A 23131-nucleotide genomic window follows, 5' to 3' on the forward strand; every position below is an offset into this window, starting at 1 on the left:
GTTTTGTCCAATTAGTTTGTTTATCTCTTGTTGTATTTTGGAAGGAGTATGCTCTTTTCTCACTCATGGCTCCGAAGGAATTTTGATGGCTCTTGGCTTTGGAAAGACTGATGTTTTTGCTAATTATTATACTTCATTTTATGTTTTAATATAATCTACTAGATGACAAAAAAAGTAATAGAATTCCAAACTCTTCACTTATTGACCTCTGATCAAGCCATTCGACTAAATCCTACTATGAAAAGGTAGTTTAGCTCAGCTAACTTTGTCGCACGTGATTCATGTGTTTTTTGGCCTTGTCCTCTGCTCATCAATTTCTATTCTTTTCATCGTCGGCGTCGTATATTTGGATTCATATTTATGTAAGTTAATTAGTTATAACCAATAAACATATACTAATACTAATGAAGGTTTGCAATTCAGAAGGCGCCTTGTTTTTCTCTTTTGTGTATACAAAATTTGTTTTACAAATTAATGATATTGAAACTATTATATTTAATCTATGCAGTTAATAATTTAAATTTTTTTTTTGTCAAAAATAATTTTCTTTTAGATTCATATTTTTAATTGATAATTTATTTAAGTTGTATTCATACAATTCTACATATAAATTAGACTTCATAGAATTAATTTTTGATCTATTTTGTATTAGATTATTTGGTGTTTTTGTTGTATTGGGACACTTACGTATTTTAGAATATACATGTTTTGATAAAACAGAATATTTTGAAGTGATAGAAACAGAGATAATTTTTATACTGAAAATAATTAATCTAATATTTTTATTTATTTTTATATAAACTTTAATTATATTAGTTAATAACTTAAGACTTCAAAATATTATATTAACGTCTTGTCTTATATTTCAAACTAGGGGAAACCCGCCCTACGGGCGGGCAGCGAATGAATGAATAATATAAAAGTATCTTAAATTGTAATGAAACTATAAACTTATTATTAATTAAAATAACATAGACTTTAATTATTTGTTTTGTTATTTTTTCTCATCATTTTAAATAATTCGATGAAAATGATAATGGCTACATTTGATTTTTTTTTAAAAATATTTGTTTTACTTGGATATGAAAGTACGTTTACGATTAGGTATAAAAAGTTATTTCTAACTTTTTATAGTTGTTTCATTTCATTTATACATAATATTTAATTTTTTTAGGACGATAAATATTTGTTATATTTAGTTCATCCATGATCTAAAATCCTTAGATTAAGATATTGAAATACTTTCACGCAACTACATAAAGTCTTATAATGGTGCTAATGATTCTTTAATCGAATGTTTGACATACATTCAATCGATGAATGATAAACATTATTTTTGCTTTGAGTGCTGTTCGGATGGTTTGATCAAATATTGAAAATGGATTCAAACAATGTTATGTTTCAGCATATTTTAATTTTTTTCAAATATGTTACGATGGAATTTAAAATATATCATTCATATAATATGAATTAATAATGTAAATTTTTTTTTCTCAACACAATAATGTTAACTAAACAAATTTTTTTAAAAATTGATCGTTGGCTTCCTTTTCTCCAGCAGAAGAATCTTGTTTCTTACTAAGAAAACTGGTCACTCAAGGAACATTCTTATCTTCTCTGGAAAAAGAGGAAAACAGGTTACACTTATGCGTTGCTAAATCTCATGGTACTACCTTTCTCACAGTGACAGGCTTACCCAGACCATCCTTCACAAAGGTTCAGCAAAGGTCTGCCAGTCTCCTTTCATTCTGGTTAACTTATAGCTAATCCAATTTTCTCATACTGATTTTCACGTTTAGCTTCCCTTTTTTTTGCCAACGAAGATCTCTGCACCTAGCTTGTAACAAACATTTACTTCTGTAATATAATTTACATTTTAACAAAAAAAAAAGCATATAAAATATTTTACCCATGTGTGATCTCGGTTCTTCCCATCTCATGTTTGATGAACCTTTGCAACTATAAAGAATCAAAGCAAAGTTTAGTTATGCATTATCATACGATCTAAATCATAGACATGGTACGATCTAAATCATAGACATGATGAGATGTAAAGATTTTGAAACAAAACCTGGTGGTGGTGTCTTGTAACAGCAGCCCAGAAGCTATTTTATTGAGACATGGCTTATGTGAGATATGATTGTACAAAGAGATAGCCTTCTTTCCATCCCAATGAACATCAAATGCTTCTTGAACTTTGGGAAAATGTTTTCCTTGGATGTCACTAATGAGCTAAATAGAGATATCGTAATGAGAGACTTATAAGATGATTAAGCTACGGTAAAAGCTTTTAGACTTTAAGTACGACCACTGAATTCTCCAAGGTGCAGTAGGGAAAAACAAATTATCAACTTTGGCAATGAATGAGTACTACGGTTTAAACTACTTATCACAACTCCAAAATCCAATTGCATTGAACGACAACTTTAAAGCAAAAACTAAAGACCTGTTCAAGCTGCTGAGCCTGAATCCATTGCTCCGTAGTTACTTCGGTGATCTAAAAATAATTAGAAAGGTAGCTCAAGACAATAAGTTCATGACACATTTCATCAGAGCAATTATATGAAAACCGAGTTACATGCAAACCATGTTAGAACCAAACAGATTATATTTGCTACCACAACAGCAAAAAACCTCAAAGCCAGACAAATCTGAGCAGCCGCACTTCCACCATGCCATTAATAAGTCGTATAATTTTAAGCAATGCAAATAAACTCAGAATATATAGAAACGACAAAGAAAGAAAGACACTTGTAAACTTAGCTTGTCTAATTGGATGGATTGAGATATTAACATCAGTGGGGAGAGCCTTCTTGCATATTCAGATTACTCACTTCCAAATACCATACAATCCATTGCATCCATATTCAGTGGCATCAAGCCCATTTTTCTTATGAAGTGAGATACAATCTGGAGCATAGGAATTCCTGCTCTGTTCACTCAATAGTAAGCATGACAGAACCTAAATCAAAGAAACCAATCTAAAGATCTACACTGAGATCAAACAAAATCAATCACACAAAAACATTATAATTCATAACCAATATAAAAATAGGCTAGCAACAGACTTAATTTACATTAGACTCTCGTCAATATCAGTGAAGGTTCAGATAAATCAAATCAGAATCTAACAGATCCTCAAACACAGGATTGATAATCAAATATAACCATATCCAATCTGAAAAAACACGAAAACACAAGAGAGAAGTATATTAAAATTATAATCAAAATCTCAATCACGAAACGAAGAGGCGACGAAAATCTGTGTAAAATACCTCAGAGCAGATCCAAGGAGCTTAACCACCATTGCCGGTGACAGAAAGAGAAGGAAAAGAAATATGGAGTCGCTTTGGATAAAGAGGAGATATGGAATTGCTCGCAAAGGAAATGACGCAGTGGTGGAGTCAGAGAGGCAGCATCATCGAGACAGGTCCTAGACGGCGTGAGAAGCAGAACTCGAGATGGAGGAGCCAGGGAGACTTCAACGGAGAAGCTCGTTAATGAGGATGACATGTAGGAGGAACAGATCGAGTTTTGATATTGAAGAAGATGAAAAGCTTGTGGTAGAAGATGACGAAACAAAGTTTGCTTCAATGGAACGCACAGTTTAGAGAAAGGGGACAGGTGTCGTGCTGTAGTCATTCGAATTGTTGAACTGTGGGAGACGGCCAGCACTGATCGTGACTTGCATCACAGTCGACTGAAACACATTAAAAAATTATTTCAGTGCTACAACGGTATAAACTCAAACGGATCATCAGTACTTTAAATTGCAGGAACCAAAACCTAGATAGTAAACAGCATGATCAATGACAACCCAAACCAATAATAATAATAATAATAATAATCACATTGCGGCTCACATATAATATTAGATCAAATCAGTAACACTATATTTCTAGAACAAATAACATATGGGAAAATCAACATTTCTATAAGATATTAATCAAACGCATAATCACTTTACAGCTATACTATTTCCAGAGCAGATCAGTAAGTCTAGTATATTTCTAGATCAAAGAACATATGAAAAAATCAACAGTTCTAAAAAACATTATACAAACGCGTTCAGATCAGATCAATGAGTCTCGTATATTTCTAGATCAAAGAACATATGAATAATCAACAGTTCTAAAAAAAATGTTATTCAAAGGCGTTCAGATCTAATGAGGATGGGGAACTTACTTTGACATCAACCATGAGCAGATCCATCCACATTAGCTCTCCACCACGCTTAACATTCCTAGCCTCCTAGAATCGAAGTAGTCTCGCTTCCACAACGGATGAGCACCGCCCAGCCTTGAGATCGGAAAAGAAAACCTTCGCCATAGCCATTGGAAAAGATGAGGTCAGATTCGAGTATCAATGAATCGTGAGAGTACTAAAGTGCAGCAGAGGTGCGGCGCAGGAGGGAGCTTCGCAGTGGTGATTTAAGACGTTTAAAGTCCATTAACTATCGAAGAACCGTTACAGAAGATGGAGCGCAGCTGCGCCGATCGAAGGAGAGCGGAGTTCACGAAGGCGAGCGTAGAGGATGATTAGGGTTCTTCCAGGAAGAGATTGTGGTAGTCAGGCCTCGTACGGACATGATATGAAGCCCAAATGCCAAGCCCGGATCACACTTAAATGATACGCTGCGGATCTGACGTGTCAGTGCGAGGGAGACCCTATTTCAGACGTGGCATCCGACGTGGAGCCCTCAGGAGTGATACAATGTCTTCTTTATATATAAAGATTAGTATAACTTGGAATTGAAGAGAGTATTAGTTTTTTTGGTAAAAATTAGAATTTATAATGTATTCTCAAGTTTCAACTATATTAGTTTCTTTTAAAGGGTTGAAAGTGAAGGAAAACAAAGTTGAAAGCAGAGAAATGACCACAATGCTAAAAATGTGTATATATAAATCACAAGTCTCCTTCATCATTATCATCATCATTTTTAGGAAAACTAAATGGCTACTATTTGGTTTCTATCACTTCTCTTCGTCACTATCCTTCTTCTCGCCGCCTTTAAACGCAAGAAGCAGCAACGACGACCACCATCTCCTCCTGGTTTACCGATCATCGGAAACTTACACCAGCTCGGGGAGTTACCGCATCAATCCCTGTGGAAACTCTCCAAAGAGTATGGTCCTGTTATGTTTCTGAAGCTTGGAAGCATCCCAACTGTAGTACTATCTTCCTCTGAAACAGCTAAACAAGCTCTGAAAATTCATGACCTCCATTGTTGTAGCCGTCCAAGCTTAGCAGGTACCATGACACTCACTCAACACATACTACAAAAATTTTCTTTATTCACATATAGGATCATTTCTCAGGGCCAAGAGAGCTCTCTTACAATTATCTGGACATTGCTTTTGCTCCCTATGATGATTACTGGAAAGAAGTTAAGAAACTGTGTGTGCAAGAAGTCTTTAGTCCTAAACGAGTTCACACGATGCAACCCATCAGGGACGAGGAAGTCAAGAAGCTGATAGACATAGTCACCAAATCAGCTCAAGAGAAAACACCAGTTAACTTGAGCGAGAAGTTTCTTTCTTTAACCGTTGGCGTGATTTGCAGGGCAGCATTTGGTGTGAGTTTCCATGAAACTGTACTCAACAGCGATAGATTCGACAAGTTCATCAACGAGGCATTTTTGTTTCTTGGGAGCTTCTCTGCCTCGGATTTTTTCCCAAACGGCGGCTGGATCGTCGACCGGCTCACCGGCTTACAAGGGAGGAGAGAGAGGAGTGTGAGAGATCTTGATGCTTTCTATGAACAGATGTTTGACCTACATAGAGAGGAAAAAGAAAAGGGAAGTGAAGATTTTGTGGATCTGCTCTTGAGGTTTCAGAAAGAAGAATCTGTTCTTGGATATGGGAAGCTCACAAGAAACCATGTCAAAGCAATCTTAATGGTAACTATAGATATAAATATTTGAGTTGATCAAAATAAAAAAAATAAATAAATATTTGCAACTCTAAGAATTTTACCTGAGGATTCCAACATTTATTTTTTATATCTGATTACAGAATGTTCTTATTGGGGGCATAGGCACTTCTGCAATAACAATGACGTGGGCAATGACAGAACTTATGAGAAGCCCAAGAGCAATGAAGAAACTGCAATCAGAAATCAGAAATCAAATTGGGAACAAGTCAATGATCACCTTGGATGACATAGAGCAGCTCCACTACCTAAAAATGGTAGTCAAAGAAACATGGAGGCTACACCCTCCAGCACCTCTTATAGTTCCAAGAGAAGTAATGTCTGAATTTGAGATCAATGGCTACCAGATTCAACCCAAGACACGGCTTTATGTGAATGTTTGGGCTATAGGGCGTGATCCTGATACCTGGAAAGATCCAGATATGTTTCTCCCTGAAAGATTTATTGATAACAACATTGACCCAAAAGGGCAGAGTTTTGAGTTATTGCCATTTGGGGCTGGCAGGAGACTATGTCCAGCAATATACATGGGGACATCAATGGTGGAGTTTGGTCTTGCTAATATGTTGTTTCATTTTGACTGGAAATTACCAGAAGACATGGAGGTTGAAGATATCGACATGGAAGAGTCTCCTGGACTAAATGTGAGCAAGAAAAATGAACTTTTACTTGTTCCTGTGAAGTATGTATATAATTGATCACTTTAAACTAAGTCTTTCATGACTTTACAATAAATTGTTGCATCCATTGTACTATGAAACTACATCTTGTGTCCCATTGTATCTTGTCTTGCTAATCTAACAATGTTGTATGAAAGGGAAATTAAAAAAAAAATGGATGTAGAGACAGAAAATGTAACGTGATTTGACATCTTCAAGTCCAAACTTTTATCTTACTGGAAATTGTTCAAATAATATTAAATTAATTCGTTGCCAAGACAAACGTTTGAAAGGGTAAACACGTTTATCTTGGTTCCACTCAGTACACTGAACCTAATTATTCCACCAAATCCTATATATGATAATGGTATGATTGAACAGAACACTAGTTTTCTTTTTCTAAAATATTGTCAATTATTTATAAAAAGTTGATTTTAAACCCACCACCAAATATTTTCGCTTTTAATATCTGGATTTTTTTTTTTGAATGACTGTATTAAATTAATTCAAGACAAAAAACACTTTTAATATCTGGATCTTTAATTCTTAATGATGTACACACACACAATTATTGCACTTCTCGAATTATTGCACTCTCTCATCCGGGCCTCTCTCTCCATGTGATGCCCGGGTACCAGATTCGAGGGACTGAGACTACACAATCATCCGACGTCACTATTGACAACCATCCAATATCACGGACAAGACCGACTACTTCAAGAATGAGCTGAAGGAGGCACCCCACCAAGTTAATTTTGGACCAAGCAAAGTCTTATCTACCAGAACCAGTGTTTTGAAACCCGATCCGGACCCGCGGTTGAACCGGTAAATCCGGTGACCCAGAAAAAATCCGGTTTGGATTTTGTGAAAAACCCAATATTTAAAAACCCGCAAAAATCCGCAAAAACCCGGTAAAACCTGGAACCCGGTACCGGTTGAACCATCGGTCGAACCAATAAATAACTTTTTACTTCTTCTTTTTTAGTTTTTAATTATGTTTTTAGATTATGTTTTATATTCTAAGTTTCCAATTAAGAAGTTAGGTACTGACAAATAACTTTTTACTTCTTTTTTTTAGTTTTTAATTATGTTTTTAGATTATGTTTTATATTCTAAGTTTCAGTTTTATATTTTTGTTTTTTAGATTTTGATGAAGATTTCACTATGTCACCTAAAGAAAATAAAGTGAACGATGGTAGACAGAACCAAAATTAATTGATGTGATTTGGTGTTAGTTTATTTCCGTTATTGATAATTTATTACAATGATCTTTTACTTTTGGTTTATTTTCTATTTGTAGTTTAATTTATTATTCACATTAGGCATTTAAATATTTAAATATTTATAAATGTTATGTTTGGATTTATTTTAGATGTCATAACTCTTACGTTGTTAGGGAAAATTTTAAATAGTTTAAACTATTTTTTTGATATTTTGTATGTCAAATGAAAATAAAAATATAAAAACTAAGGTTAATTATTTTCTAAATGTTTTTAAACATAAAATATATACATATCCAAACTATTATTTTATGTTTTAAAAATATTTAGAAAATATTAAACTTTAGTTTCTATATTTTTATTTATATAGCTGATATATTATTATATAAAAAAATTAATTCATCTATCAACCCGCGGTTCACCCGTGGTCGAACCAGTGACCCAGTAACCCGGTAAGTCGTCCGGTTCTGTGTCCGGGTCGGGTTTAAAAACATTGACCAGAACACATCATTCTGTTTCTAGAAGAAATTAAACTCGTGGCATTAGAATCTAAACTCCTTCCTGAGTCCAAGACGATTAATGTTAATTAAAAATAATTATTCTTTCTGTTACAAAAAAATTAATCTACAACATTCAATTTAATCCAGAAAATATAAATTTGGTAAATCAAAACATATGTGGTCAGAGCTCTATAGTCAGAATATCGTTTTAGATATATATATCACGTTAACTTTTTAATCCAAGTCTTACCTAAAATTTTCATGAATTTCGGTTATTTTAGAAAACATTTATTTGGTAAAATATATAAACTTTTCGAAGATCTTCATATAGATTTATAAAGGCTATGGAAAATGATTTTGTTTGATTTTGAGTGTCAAAAATATTTCTGCATTAATGGGCTTTAGAAGTTATAACATACAACTAATGAAAATTATCATTTAAGAGAGGACATGTAATTTCCTAAGATTTGATTAGGGAGCTAATTCATCTAGGGACAACCCTACTCAGCCATTGGTAAATTGGTAATGTGTTTTTGTGCATGAAGTTGTTTGGCAACTAAGATACTTGTGTGTCAACACCATGGTCCTGAACAAAACCTACTCTGCCATTTGAAATGTGTTCTTGTGCATGAAATTTTTTGACAACTAAGACAACACCATGATTTTGAATAAAACCACTTTGTCCCCTTCTCTCTAGAATCAGTGGCGAACCTACGTTATGTGGGGAGGAGGCAGCTGCCCCCACAAAAAATCTAAAAATAAATATATTTCCATTAGAAACTACAAGTTTTCCATATCATAGTTGGTTCCAGTCATCTGTTTGCCCCCTCTAGATCACTCTTCGAATCTCCTCCTGAACTGTTTCTTTCCTTTTATTTATTTATGCCCCCACAATTTTTTTTCTCTAGATTCGCCAGAATCACTTTTATCAATTGAAGCCACCTTACCACTTCTAAATCGTTTTCAACTTTATCCTTTGACTGTCTCTGCGTGTATTTTTTTTTGTCTCGTTATCATCATTCAAGTCATTTACTGATCAAAGAAACCAACCGCAGTATACCGTAATCTCCGTGCAGTCTGATTACTACGTACTTTTGGTCTGATTTGCACTTTTAGCGTGTAGTGTGTTCTCTGGTCTTTCTTGCTTTGATCTGTTTAAACATGATATAAAAATGTTTTGTTTAAATATAAATGATACAATATAATATAACATGATATAAAATGTTTCTAAAACACATGGCTTGTCTGCGATGCTGTATAGAACAGCCGTGGTGTTCTAGGTTGAATTCTTTTTCTCTACTCAAGTTTTTAAAAGTTTTTTTAATCGTTAGAATTTAAAGTAAACCCAAAAGATGATATGAGAAAACAGAGCAAACTCACAACAGTATATTTGTATATATAAAAGTACAAGCTTCCTTCGTCATCATTCAAGAAAACTTAAGACGTATGCTAGTAAAAAAAAAATGGCAACGATTTGGTTTCTACCACTTTTCTTTCTCACATTTCTTCTTTTCACCGCCTTCAAAAGCAAGAAGAAGCAACAATGACCACCATCTCCTCCTGGTTTTCCAATCATCGGTAACTTGCACCAGTTTGGAGAATTACCACACCAATCCCTATGGAGACTCTCCAAGAAGTATGGTCCTGTGATGTTTCTGAAGCTTGGAAGATTGTCAACGGTTGTAGTTTCTTCTTCTAAAACAGCAAAACAAGCTCTGAAAATACACCTCTGCTGTTATAAACTATTCATGGTATATTCATGTTATGTTGTTAGACATATTTTGTAACTATACTTAATTTTTTTTTAGAATTAATTATTTGAAGTATTCATTTAGGTTTTGAATATTTACTCAGATACTAATTTGGATCTTTGGAGCGGTTTTCGGATCTCGGGCTTTGAGTTTTTATTTGTCATCATATCAATGAATAGAAAGATTTATAAATTAAGATCTTAAGTCTCAGCCAACTTGATAAAAAAGAAATAAATAACAAGATGGATCATTGATTTTTAAACCTACAAGAAACAACTTCTCAGCCACAAAGCTATAAGAGAACCGAAATACTTTCTTACCTTGAGATAATGTTCCTCAACTCTTTGTCAATACCATAAAACACAGTTGCAGCTGGAATCGATGTCTGATTATGAATCAAGTTGTATATATATTTGCTTCCAAAGGTGGAATACAACTGTTTGAATGTAATTAATTGCATTAACACTTCTATAGTTCAAGGTTTTATCGTAAAATATCTTAACATTCAATTGAAGTACCAAATTTAATTTTAGATCTCTTACCTCTGCCGCATGTTTTCTTTCACAAAAGGAGCCGCAGTGACCAGAACCGGGCGCTTTTGCTTTTGTGGTATCATCGTGTCTAATTCTAGAGTTTGGGGATCTTGTGTTGACATTATGTCGATTCGTCACCGTCAACATGTAAAAGCCCAAACAAAACCCATAAATGTCTTATAAATAAAACCGTAAAAGCAGAACTTTAAAAAGGACATAAGACAGTGACAAATAGGGGGACGTTCGGGTATCCATTCGGGTTCGGTTCAGGTTTATTTATGTTTTGGGTTTTTGGGATTAAAGATTTCAGCGTCATTCGGATATTTTTAAATTTCGGTTGGGATTCGGTTCGGGTTCGGATAACCCATTTAAATAATTTTAATTTTTTTAAAATTCAGTATATAGTTTAAATTTCTCAAAATCTGTAAATAAAATACTATATTACATATAAATTTGAATAACATATGTCTGAATACTTAAACTTAACACTAGATTTCGATCCGCGCAACCGCTCGGGTTTTTGTTGCGCGGGTTTTTGTTTTCATTTAATTATATATAAACATTGTGTTTTCAATTCTAAATTGGTATATATTATAATATATATATGTCTATCAATTTTTAAAACATAATAAGTTTACGTTATATTTTTTTTATTGAATAGATTGTTTCAAATTTTCACATGTATTTGTATCTTCTTCAATATATTTATTTTTGGATTATTATTTCATTATTAAAATCATAACTATATATATAAAGATTAGTAAAATATTGTTTTATTGTCATATTAAAAGATATTGTAACATTTCACAAATTTAGAAAGTTTTTAAAAAATTAAACTTTTCGCTTCATAGATTTATATTTTCAAGTAAATAATTAAACATTTAGTTTTTGTTTAATTTTTAAAATTTGTTTTCATTGGTTTAAAGTAGTAAAGATTAACCATTGTTAGATAATATGATTTTTTTTATTTAAAAAAAATCTTTATAATTTTAAAAGTTAACATCAACAAATATTTAAATAATTAACATATGGAGGTATAGTATTACAACATTAAATTATATCTATTTAATTTATACTATCTATAAATCCAATGGATCATCTATTGTTTAAATCTAATTATTGATAGTCCAATAAAATTTCTGGTCGGCCCAAAATTTAAATGATAAGGGGGAATTGCCACTAATACCACTTTCCTAATACCACTTTTCAACTTTACACTTTTCAACTTTACCTTTAAAATTTTAATGGCTAAAGTACCATTATACCCTTATTTAATCAAACATAAACATATGCCTTTTCCAACAAAAAATTTCAAATAGAAAATCCCCAAATTGATCGACGATTCCGGCGAGAGACTCGACGATTCCGGCGAGAGATTCGACGATTCCGACGAGAGATTAGACGAATCCGGTGAGAGATTCGACGATTCCGGCGAGAGATTCGACGATTCCGGCGAGAGATTCGACAACTTCGGCGAGAGATTCGACGACTTCGGCGATTTCCCCAGTGAGATTTGATTATTCAGGAGATGTTGACGTTCGACGAGATTTGGCGAAGACTACAAGCTCAACGAATAGAACAATCTATCTTAACGAACGTAACAAAGGTCAGAGGATAATAGATAGTGATTTTCGTCTCTTTTCTGTAATTTTTGCTTGGTTTCTCAAAATCGATCGGTTTCTGGGAAGGAGACGAAGTTTTTTTCATGAAGTTTTCAAATCTCAGATTTATAACCTTATAAATTTTTATTTATGAGGAATATAGTGTTATGTATTCTCGGAATGGGACTGTACTCCTTCGCCAGCCTCATCCCCTCCTCCACCGTCACCTTGTACTTCGGCAACTCGTCCTCCGTGAAAATCCATAACGCGACGTAATCCAATCCCACGATCCCGATCCTGATCGGCTCGTCGGTGACTATAGCCACCAGATCTTATTGTTCTGTATGATTCTGCAACTCAAACTTAGGTTTTCATGACACTTTGCCAATGAATTACTTTGATATTTCCAGGCACAATATTTCAAAACTGGTATCGAAGAGATGGCTGGAAGAACCTTACGATGTGTGGCACTGGCCTTCAGAACCTATGAGCTTGAAAAGGTCCCAACAGGCTAAGAACTCTCAGACTGGGTTCTCCCAGAGAACGACCATATTTTACGATCTATAGTAGGCATAAAGGTGAGGATTAGTTTTGTTTATTTATGTTCATTTTTACTTTTATCTTAACATTAGTCAAATGTATACATCGTATTTGTTTAATTTCAGAACAATAACCCACATATCATGGGCTGCAGTATTTTGGTAGTGTGTCTTATCAAATTATTTTCAAATGTGGATTCAGAATGCTGGTGTCAAAGTGCTTCTTTTGTTCGATTTTACCAAAAAGGCCCATTGCACAAATTATCTTTCTTAGCCTGCTAATAACGCTGCATGATGTTTGTTGATGTTCAGGTTCGTATGGTTACTGGTGACAACATACAAACTACCAGGGCTATTGCTTTGGAGTGTGGAATATTGACTTCAGATGCTGATGCCTCAGAGCCTAATCTTGGAATGGGCACGTGTATCCGTCTGGTTTGTAGATTTTTCGACTTCCTGACATTAGAGAGTATCTAATTGAGATATGCTTTGTTTTCCTGCAGAATATGAAGCCTCATCAAAATTGGAAACAACTGTTTTCCATAAAAAGACGCAGCAGTAGATCATTTCTTAGAGTAATGCAAGATATGTACATGAACCTCTTCTTTGGAGATGAAGTGTTCAAATACTTTAGGAGTTATGATAGTTAGAGGTGATCTTGCAGTTGAACGTGGATGGGAGATACTAGATAATATACAAGAGATTATAGCTGTTTGCAAAGTTGCTAGTGTACATGTGATTTTGGCGGAGATCACAGATGAATGGCAGAAGGTCAAAAAATTTCACCAAAAGTAAACATGATCCTGCTAAATATTTATTTGTCTGTGGAGTTTGAATATTTGTGAAGGGAGAGCTGTGTGATGTTGAACAAAGACAACTTATTATAAGCATGTATAAATATTTTATAAGCCCTTATAAAACTTTATTCTATAAATCAACTTATTATTATTTATAATAAATTAACTTAGAAATCCTTACAAACCAGTTCATAAACTCTTATAAATTAAGTTATAAACCTTTATAATCAAAAACCAGTTTATAAACTCTGATAAATCAGTTTATAATCCCTTATAAGTTAATTTATAAAACCTTAGAAATTAATTTATAAACCACTTATGAATACTTAAAATTAATAATAGGGATTTACTATCAAAATGACTCATTTATGATTTCGCATAATCAACTATTGTTCAAACCAGTTCATAAACTCTTATAAATTAAGTTATAAACATTTATAATCAAAAACCAGTTTATAAACTCTGATAAATCAGTTTATAAATCCCTTATAAGTTAATTTATAAACCCTTAGAAATTAATTTATAAACCATTTTATGAATACTTAAAATTAATAATCGGGATTTACTATCAAAATGACTCATTTATATATGATTTCGCATAATCAACTATTGTTCTACAAAACCACATAGAGCAATTGCTAATCATCAATTCAGGGTACAAGATTGATGCATACACATGTCCAATTATTTATAAACCATTTATAAACACTTATAAATGACTTATACACCCTTATAAACCTTATAATTTGTTTAAATAATTTTATAAATGAAATAAAGACTTTTATAAATGATATATAAAAAACTCTTATAATGATTATTTATAAATTCTTTTAAATAAATAGCTGATATACCAATTATGAATTTTTTTAAAAAAATTATAAACTAATTTTAAAATATATTCTTTTATAGTTTCTATAAATTATTTGTTCTTAACCAATTAACAAACACTTAAATAATTATAAACTTCTATTAATGGGCACATTTGTTTATAGGAGTTTATAAATGATACACAAAACCTTCTAAATTCTTACAAAAGACATATCAGTTTATATATACTTATAAAATTTTATAAATTGATTTATAAGGTCTTATAAACTGATTTATGGTTTATAAGGTGATTTTTGGGGTTTTAAGATAATATATTATTTTTATTAACTAATTTTTGTTCTATAAGTGTTATACACCGATTTATAACCCTTCTGATATTTTTCTAGCAGAATATATATTTTTCTAACAGCTCTAGAAGTGCCTCTAAACCGTTTATATACCTTTTATAAATTCTTATAAAGCCTTTATATTTTTTTATAACCCTTTATAAATGGTTTATAAACTATGAATAAATTTTTTTATAAATCTTTATAAACTTTTATAAATTATATCTTTATAATTGTTTTTTATAAATCTTTGTTATAGACCCTTAATTAACATTTAGAAACCTATATAAACTTCTACAAATATTTATAAACCTTTATAAAAGGTTTATAATCTCTTTATAAGTTCTTATTAATTAACCTTATAAAATGATTTATGAACTCTTATAAAATCATTTGTATATTTATAAAAGATTTTATGAACTCTTATAAACTTTTGTAACTGGCTTTATAGACTTTTATAAATAGATTTATAGACTTTGAAATAGTTTGTTAACTATTATTACTGATTTTTGAATTACTTTTTGCTTCTTAATATTACCAAAGAGATATCCACTTTTGTAATCATAGGTACGTGAGGCAGGACTAGAGACAAGTGTGGAAACCTCTGGAAAGAATTAGCTATTGCATTTAAGTTGAGATTGTTGGTTTTCCATCATAGTATAAGAAACCACAGTGAAGTGAAGTGAGCGTCCCTACTGTTTTGTTGTGTTTTGGATGGCTTGGAAAGGAAACAACATGTCGATTTGTTCTGTTTTGTTACAATAAGATCTTATCCGTAATGAAGATAAAAGTCCCAAATAACTTATCTGTTAGGCTCTCTGTTGCAACCATGTTATACTATATGTCCAATGTTCTTCACATGCTTCCTTTTAACATGAAAACAAAACATATCTTGATCTTCATCACATGAGCCATCAAGAGGATGATTCTAGGAAGAAGAACAGACATTTCCTGATTATTTCATAACATTAACCAATTGATAACTTATCTAGAAAAACACACATTATTTATGAAATATTAATCATCATTTTACAAGAAAAAGAAACGCTATGGAAGATGACAAAGCGGTTGATGAGAAAACATGAGTTTCTAAGGTTACCAATATTGTTTCTGTAATGTGTGTCCCACAAAACGTAAGATACATGAGGGAATTTTTGCTTGGTAAAACATAAAACACTGAACTTGGCCTCGCAGTTTCACCTTCAGAGAGATTGAAGGACTAGACTAGTTCAACGAGTAAAGGCATGGAACCAAGCACTTGTGTCAACGGTAACAGTAGCATGTATTTATATCACCGATTTTACTTTTTAAACTTTTTATCATTAATTTTTATAATGCTTTCTAAAATCTTATTATAAGATATATTAGGGGTTATAAGTTATTTATCAGCCTTTACATATCATTTTTTTGTGTTTAAATTTCATCTCTGAGTTTATATAATACTTTATAAACTAGTATATCTGAGTTTTACGAAGGTTTATAAGTGATTTTTAATAAATTTTAATACATTATTGTTTATGAATCCATATATAATGCTTATAAATGTTTTAATCATCTCTTGCGAAAAATTATTTATAGACGATGTAATCTTTAAACAAATTATTTAGAAACTGTAATTTTAAGCTTTATACATTAAAATTTACAAAGCCTTATAAAATATATTAAATTTTATACTATTATATCAAAGTTTGGAGTAGTGAATGTTGGAGTAGATGACGTCATCTACAAAAGATAAGATTAGTTAAGCTTAATATCAAAAAATTTATAAACATTTATATTCTTTTTTTAGAATTGTAACTGTGACTTTTGTTTTATGCATCTTTTTTCTTCACTTTTTTCAGTATCTTCGTCTGAAGTGATTTTCTCTGTATTCTCATTTTCCTTAAAAATATTCACTTCCGTCAGTTGTTGTGTATCAGAAATTTCTTCTTCATCATTTTCATCATCTGTTGCATTTCTTTTACCACCAGAATTTTCTTCTTTTTCATTTTCATCATTTGGTGCACCTTTTGTATCATCATAGTTGCATGGACTCTCATAACCATCAGGTGCCTTCAAGAAATCATGTCATAATAGGTAAAGAAAATAACATGTGAAAATATTTATAAGTGCTTGGTAAAGTTATTTGCTTACCAATTGTAAGACATTCTCGATTACTTCTACTCGTTTATTCAAATCATAAAGCATTTGGATTAACTTATCGAGTTTGGAACCATCTTCATCTTGAAATTTCTCCTTAGCTTTCTCATACGCTTCATCTTTTCTTTTCTCTTTATTCTTCTTATGCTTTTGTTCCTAAACAGTATTATGATGGCTATATAAACATATTCATCATTCAGTTTTGATAACACAACCTGAAAATAACATTTATAAACCATTATAAAAAGAGTTATTTACCTTATTTCCTCTTCTTCATTCTGCCTTTCAACTTGCACGGGCTCCTCAACTTCTGTATCAGCTTCCATTTGTTCTTTTTCTCCTTCCTCAAATGTCTGCCCCTATTTCCAAGAGAAAAAAAAAATAACAAATTTAGGATGGCTTATAATTTTTTTTAAATGATAGTCCGAATTTATAAGGGTTTATATATTAGCTTACTTCATTGGTTTTTGATGTTTCTCTTTCTTTATCACCGTCGCCGAATTCAACACCAACTTCCACTTGTTGTTCTTCTTCATCTTGTGTTTGCTCCTATTTCAAACAAAAATAAGAGATTTATAAATGCTTATAATATTAAAATAACTTAGCAATTTCAAATTTGATAAAGTCTTATAAAACATCAAAAACACAATGACCTTAGAGGTTTTGCTGTACATCTTTGTCTTCTGTCCTGCTTTGTCGACCAATGTCTTCTGTTGTAAGAAAACATCCACAAATCCTTGTTCCCAATCGCTTTTCTTCACTTTGTATCCTTGTTGAACTAGTTGTACAACACTGTCAAAGTCCTTATCATCAGGATGTGTTGGGTTCACCAAATGTTTGAATTCCTCAGAGAATCCAAACATTGTAGTAACCACACCCTTTAACAAGGATAAAACAATATTTTATAAGTCTCTGTAAATCTCTTATTTATAAACCATTATGAAACAATATAGTTAACTTAGTAATCTCATGTGAATGGCAGGAGCTAATGAGGGCATGACACAAGCAAGGTGTTAAGACAAGTGAAACATGCAAGTTCACACACAAAACACAAGCCAAGAAGAAACATATCAACCATTCTCAATAATCTAATGTGAATGTTAAGGGCTAGTGTGTGAATGATGCAAGCAACGTGTTACAGAAAAAGTACAAAATGAAAAGTATTCTAAAATGTTTAAACACTTCATATTTTTTACCAAGGCGCCTGCTTGTAACCCTTTTTCAAGGATTATGTTTATAAACCTCTTTCTAAACAATACAGTACGAATAAATTTATAAACTTTAGTAAAAACTCACATTATTTTTCTTCTCTACCTCCAACACTTCAGTAATTGTCGGAGCCCTTGTTGAGTCCCTACGTAGACATAACGGATCTGCAGAAGAGGTTTCCTGGCAGAAACCCAGATTTATAAGGGGTTATAATTCCTTATAAATCATTGACTTGTATTTATCAACAATCTCATGAAACCCAGATTTAAAGGGGGTTATAATTCCTTAATATTCAGTTTTCACTAACGGAAATTATCTCTTCCTTAATATGCAGTTTTCACTATCGAAAAATCTCTTTCTTAGCCGGAACCATTCAGATCAATCTTAATATGACTTCAAAACCAGATTTAAGTTTTCAAATACTCAATGTTTTCACTCTCAATGTTTCACTATCAAATATGTTTCTCTTAGATCGACATCTTTAAATGTGATATCTAAGAGAACCTTGTTTGATTGTTCGATAAGAGAAAGCACTAAATCGAATTAAGTAAAAATACAAAAATTAGAGACATACAAGTTGTGAATCACATATAGGAGTTGACATCTTGGAGATTTTGAATCGATTTCGTCGCCAGAAGTCGACGGTGAGAGAAAGTCGACGGAACTAGACGGTGAGAGAGACGCCGAAACTAGATGGTGAGAGAGACGCCGGAAATCGATGGTGAGAGAGAGAGAGAGACGACGGTGAGAGAGAGACGATTGTGACTCGGGGAGAAGGAGAGAAACCGATGGTGGAGAAGAAGATAAGGTAAGGGTATTATTGCCTTTTGCTCATTAATGAAAGTGGTATTTCTGAAAATGTCCTTAGACTAATGGTAAAATTGAAAAATAGTATCCAACAAAGTGTAAAAGTAAAATTTCCCCAATGATAAGATTATAGATTAAATGTAAGATGACTTTCTCCATTAGGTCCATTTTTAAAAAAAATCACACATGAATCAAGGTTGAGACTTCTGTTTTAATATATAAGATATAAATTGGTTTGGTTTGAATACTTTTTGATAGAAAATCAGTAGATATTTCAACTATTTTTGGTGTTTTGAATATATTTTAGCTATTTTAAAATTTTACTTTTGGCTATTTATATATATTTTCAAGTCTTTTAAATAACTTAAAAGTATCTTATATATTTTGAATGTTTTTAATATACATTAAATCTAAAAGTAATTAATATATTTAGATATATAAATCTATATTTTGGATACATTCGGGTACCCGAAATACTTCGGTTCGGACCAAGTTTGGTTTCGGTTCTCTGGATACCAAAATTTTGAATCCGTTCGGATATCTAATCATTTCGGTTCGGGTTCGATACAGATCGGATTCGGTTGGATTCTTCGGATTCAGGTTTTTTGCCCAGCCCCAGTGACAATAGACAGCAACGTGCGGTTGTTCAAATAAAAAAAAAAGGAAAACAAGACAGCAACGTGCTAGTATATAGTTTACCTTACCTAGGAGGTGAGAGTTACGTTTCAACTCGCATCAAATCAGAAAAATGGTTGACATTTCGCTTCTCTCACTTCTGTTCCTCATCTTTCTTCTTCTCGCCGCCATCAAATACAAGAACCGGCGGCTACATCAACGGAGACCACCGTCTCCTCCTGGCTTTCCTATCATAGGTAACTTGCACCAGATTGGAGAGTTACCACATCAGTCTCTATGGAGGCTCTCAAAGAAGTATGGTCCTGTCATGCTTCTGAAGCTTGGAAAAGTCCCAACAGTCATAGTTTCCACCTCTGAAACAGCAAGACAAGCTCTGAAAATCCATGACCTCCACTGTTGTAGCCGCCCAGGCTTGGCAGGTACACAAGTGTTGACTTTTCTTAACAAAACCCATGAATCTTGAATCTTGAATATTTACTCAAAACCCCTTGAATCTTGAATCTTGATCTTTCTTTAGGGCCAAGAGACCTCTCTTACAACTATCTGGACATTGCTTTCTCTCCCTATGATGATTACTGGAAAGAACTAAGAAAGCTCGCTGCTCAGGAACTTTTCAGTACTAAACAAGTTCACTCGATCCAGCCCATAAAGGAAGAGGAGGTCAAGAAGCTGATCGATTCAATCACTGAATCAGCTTCTCTGAAAACTCCTATCAACTTGAACAAGACGTGTCTTGCTTTGACTGTGAGCGTAATATGCAAGGCAGCATTTAGTGTGAGCTTTGAAGGAACTGTACTCAACAGTGATAGTTTCAATAAGTTAGTCCGTGAGGCACTTGAGATGTTGGGAAGCTTTTCAGCCTCAGACTTCATACCGTGTTTCGGACGGATCATCGACTGGTTCACAGGTCTGCAAGGGCGTAGAGAGAAGAGCGTGAGAGATCTCGATGCCTTCTATGAACAAATGATTGATCTGCACAAACAGGAAAAGAAACAAGGGAGTGAAGACTTCGTGGATCTGTTACTGAAGTTAGAGAAGGAAGAAGCTGTTCTTGGAAATGACAAGCTCACAAGAAACCATATCAAAGCAATCTTGATGGTAATTACAAAACACTTGGCACTACTCCTGTACATTCGGGTTTTTGAGTCGGATCGGTTTATTTTGGTTGGGGTGTTTTCGATCCATTTAGAAACCGGTAACTTTTTGGATAGGTTCGGGGTTGAACAAAAAAACCCACAAAAAAATTAAAACTTCCTATTAAACCCGAAAAATCCAAAAAATGTTAAGTAATTCAGTTTCTTGAATAATTTTCGATTTATAAATTATATTTTAAATATATAGTTATTTTAAAACTAAAAATAATTAATATTTTCAGGTAAATAAATTATATTTTAATATTCTGGTACCAATTTGGTTATTGGTTCTCGTTCGGTTATGTTTTTTTTAGGTTTAGAGAAATTGAGACCGTTAGTGTTTCTCTAAGTTTTCGTTTTTTTGGTTCAATTCAGGTTTGGTTCTCTGGTATTTTGCATACTTGATACGTCTTGTAATATCATGAGAATCTGACCTGATTTTATAATCTTTGTCACAGAACGTTCTTCTAGCGGGGATAGATACTTCTGCAATAACCATGACATGGGCAATGACAGAGCTCGCTAGGAACCCACGTGTGATGAAGAAAGTCCAATCTGAAATCAGAAACCACATGGGGAGCAGGTCAACGATCACCTTAGACGACACAGATCACTTCAAGTACCTGAAAATGGTTATCAAAGAAACTTGGAGGCTACATCCTACAACACCAATACTACTCCCAAGAGAAGTAATGTCTGAGTTTGAGATCAACGGTTACACTATTCCAGTCAAGACAAGGCTTCATGTGAATGTCTGGGCTATAGGGCGTGATCCTGATACTTGGAAAGAACCTGAAGTGTTTCTCCCGGAGAGGTTTGTTGATAGTGACATCGATGCAAAAGGACAGCACTTTGAGCTATTACCGTTTGGGGGTGGAAGGAGAATTTGTCCTGCAATTTACATGGGGACAACGATGGTGGAGTTTGGTCTTGCTAATATGTTGCATCGTTTTGACTGGGAGTTACCAGAAGGCATGAAGGTCGAAGATATCGACATCGAAGAAGCTCCGGGTCTCACTGTCAACAAGAAAAACGAGCTTCTACTTGTGCCTGTGGCTGTGAAATATATAGATCACTAGTCTCGTTAATCTAAGCTCCTCTGTTTATGCTTGTTTTGCTTAAAAATAAAATAAAACTGATGTTACTTTACTTGGGAAACTAGGTTAAGGATGAACATTATATATATAAATTCTTTTATATATTATATGTTTTTAACATATTATGAAATAATAAATAGATATTGAATAATTAAAAAGTCATTATCTACTATTTATATAATTAAATTGGTGCGAACATATAAATAAATTTTATAAATCGAAAAAAATATTTTTTCTATTTGATATGATATATAATTAAATTTAAATGAAAGTAACATATATATAGTATATTTTAATATTAATATTTATTAGATGATGCTTCTTGCTCATATTTTTTTTATCATTTGTATCTGTTATAGCAAAAAATCTAAATTAGTGATAACAAAATTTTCACTGTAGAATTAATAGTTTAAGTAATTTATAATATTTAAAAAAATTAAGTTGTCTATATTTTTTCAAATTTTTTATCAAAAAAATATTCAAAGTAAATTTGAAAATTAAGATATTTTTATATTTTTATATGGCATATAGTTTAATTTAAAATGATACATATATTTATATATCTTTTATTTTGATACTTATTAAATGAAACTTTCAACTTATACTATTTTTTAATTATTTGTATCATGTCATAGCAAAAGTTTTAAATCATAGATCACAAAATTTTATTGTGAAACTTTTAATAGTTTTAGTAATTTATACTCGTTTTTAAAAATTCAAAATATAGTATATAAATAATTTTTTTAATTTTTATTATATGGTTACTATGATTGTTTAATTTATTTTAATAGCTTAAAATTAAACAAATACTCCATATGTTTCATAATACTTGATGTTTTGTAGTAGTGCACAAAGATTAAGAAAATTACAGTTCTCTAAAAAAGTATTTTTAAAATATAATTATAAAATCAGTCAACCAATTATAAAAGAGACAGTAAAATTTAATTGGTTGAACAATTTCCAATAAAGTTAAAAGCAACCTTAAAATCTCAAAACTTCATGTAAATTGAAACAAATTAGTCTTTCTAAAACATCATCTATATTGAAACATAGGGAATATAATTATAATACACACTTATTTTTATCAAATCTTTATTATTCAAAATCATTAATTGTCATATATACTTTAGTCACATTAGGAAATTTCGTAATCTTATTTAAAGAAATAATAAAACACATTAATAATGTATTTATTATGATATAATAAAAAGCTTATTATATTTTTAGATGGACCAACATATTTCTCTAAGGATTCTAAGAATCATTCTAGTGATGACACGTGGCTACAAAAAAATGTTGCAATGCTTCTCAAATAATATATAGGGGATTATATGTTTTTAACATATTATGAAATAATAAATAGATATTGAATAATTAAAAAGTCATTATCTACTATTTATATAATTAAATTGGTGCGAACATATA

At 32.1% G+C, this 23131-nt stretch overlaps 3 protein-coding genes and 1 long non-coding RNA gene across 12 annotated transcripts; 2 read left to right on the forward strand and 2 right to left on the reverse strand.

Moving 5' to 3' along the window:
• Positions 1-1436: 1436 nt before the first annotated feature.
• LOC125605835 lies at positions 1437-4592 on the reverse strand. 7 transcript variants are annotated; one of them, XR_007337259.1, is made up of 7 exons: positions 4186-4592; positions 3276-3700; positions 2447-3178; positions 2072-2232; positions 1910-1959; positions 1697-1827; positions 1437-1617 (listed from the first exon to the last, which is right to left on the reverse strand). It is a non-coding gene; the product is annotated as an uncharacterized LOC125605835 (long non-coding RNA). The 7 variants fall into 7 exon arrangements; XR_007337261.1 differs by having other exon boundaries at positions 1697-1837; XR_007337263.1 differs by having other exon boundaries at positions 1697-1833; positions 2447-2927; positions 4186-4585.
• Positions 4593-4858: 266 nt separating this feature from the next.
• On the forward strand, positions 4859-6708 carry LOC106366400 (cytochrome P450 71B37). Its single transcript, XM_013806003.3, has 3 exons — positions 4859-5250; positions 5319-5899; positions 6015-6708. Exons 1-3 carry the CDS (start codon positions 4953-4955, stop codon positions 6627-6629), a joined length of 1494 nt encoding a protein of 497 aa, XP_013661457.2. The 5' UTR covers positions 4859-4952; the 3' UTR covers positions 6630-6708.
• A 7946-nt stretch (positions 6709-14654) lies between these two features.
• LOC111211673 lies at positions 14655-19532 on the reverse strand. 3 transcript variants are annotated; one of them, XR_002662621.2, is made up of 7 exons: positions 18608-19532; positions 18121-18213; positions 17478-17702; positions 17281-17373; positions 17083-17183; positions 16819-16980; positions 14655-16737 (listed from the first exon to the last, which is right to left on the reverse strand). XR_002662621.2 is itself a non-coding variant. In XM_022712931.2 (6 exons), exons 1-6 carry the CDS (start codon positions 18635-18637, stop codon positions 16878-16880), a joined length of 645 nt encoding a protein of 214 aa, XP_022568652.2. In that variant the 5' UTR covers positions 18638-19532; the 3' UTR covers positions 14655-16877. The 3 variants fall into 3 exon arrangements, 2 of the variants coding, with proteins under 2 accessions (XP_022568652.2, XP_022568653.2); XM_022712931.2 differs by having other exon boundaries at positions 14655-16980; XM_022712932.2 differs by having other exon boundaries at positions 14655-16999; positions 18608-19531.
• A 24-nt stretch (positions 19533-19556) lies between these two features.
• On the forward strand, positions 19557-21758 carry LOC125605836 (cytochrome P450 71B34-like). Its single transcript, XM_048775302.1, has 3 exons — positions 19557-19895; positions 19994-20574; positions 21068-21758. Exons 1-3 carry the CDS (start codon positions 19589-19591, stop codon positions 21686-21688), a joined length of 1509 nt encoding a protein of 502 aa, XP_048631259.1. The 5' UTR covers positions 19557-19588; the 3' UTR covers positions 21689-21758.
• Positions 21759-23131: the final 1373 nt, after the last annotated feature.

The sequence above is a fragment of the Brassica napus genome, unplaced genomic scaffold (assembly GCF_020379485.1).
Source record: "Brassica napus cultivar Da-Ae unplaced genomic scaffold, Da-Ae ScsIHWf_808;HRSCAF=1157, whole genome shotgun sequence".
In the NCBI taxonomy this organism is placed as follows: domain Eukaryota; kingdom Viridiplantae; phylum Streptophyta; class Magnoliopsida; order Brassicales; family Brassicaceae; genus Brassica; species Brassica napus.

Coding starts and splice junctions, on each gene's coding strand:
- LOC111211673 (XM_022712931.2), bottom strand. CDS start 18,637: ATGTCAACTCCTATATGTGATTCACAACTT. Junction 18,214..18,607: donor CTATATGTGATTCACAACTT/GTATGTCTCTAA, acceptor GGTTTCTGCCAG/GAAACCTCTTCTGCAGATCC. Junction 17,703..18,120: donor AGGTAGAGAAGAAAAATAAT/GTGAGTTTTTAC, acceptor TCCTTGTTAAAG/GGTGTGGTTACTACAATGTT.
- LOC106366400 (XM_013806003.3), top strand. CDS start 4,953: ATGGCTACTATTTGGTTTCTATCACTTCTCTTCGTCACTATCCTTCTT. Junction 5,251..5,318: donor TAGCCGTCCAAGCTTAGCAG/GTACCATGACAC, acceptor ATCATTTCTCAG/GGCCAAGAGAGCTCTCTTAC. Junction 5,900..6,014: donor ATGTCAAAGCAATCTTAATG/GTAACTATAGAT, acceptor ATCTGATTACAG/AATGTTCTTATTGGGGGCAT.
- LOC125605836 (XM_048775302.1), top strand. CDS start 19,589: ATGGTTGACATTTCGCTTCTCTCACTTCTGTTCCTCATCTTTCTTCTT. Junction 19,896..19,993: donor TAGCCGCCCAGGCTTGGCAG/GTACACAAGTGT, acceptor ATCTTTCTTTAG/GGCCAAGAGACCTCTCTTAC. Junction 20,575..21,067: donor ATATCAAAGCAATCTTGATG/GTAATTACAAAA, acceptor TCTTTGTCACAG/AACGTTCTTCTAGCGGGGAT.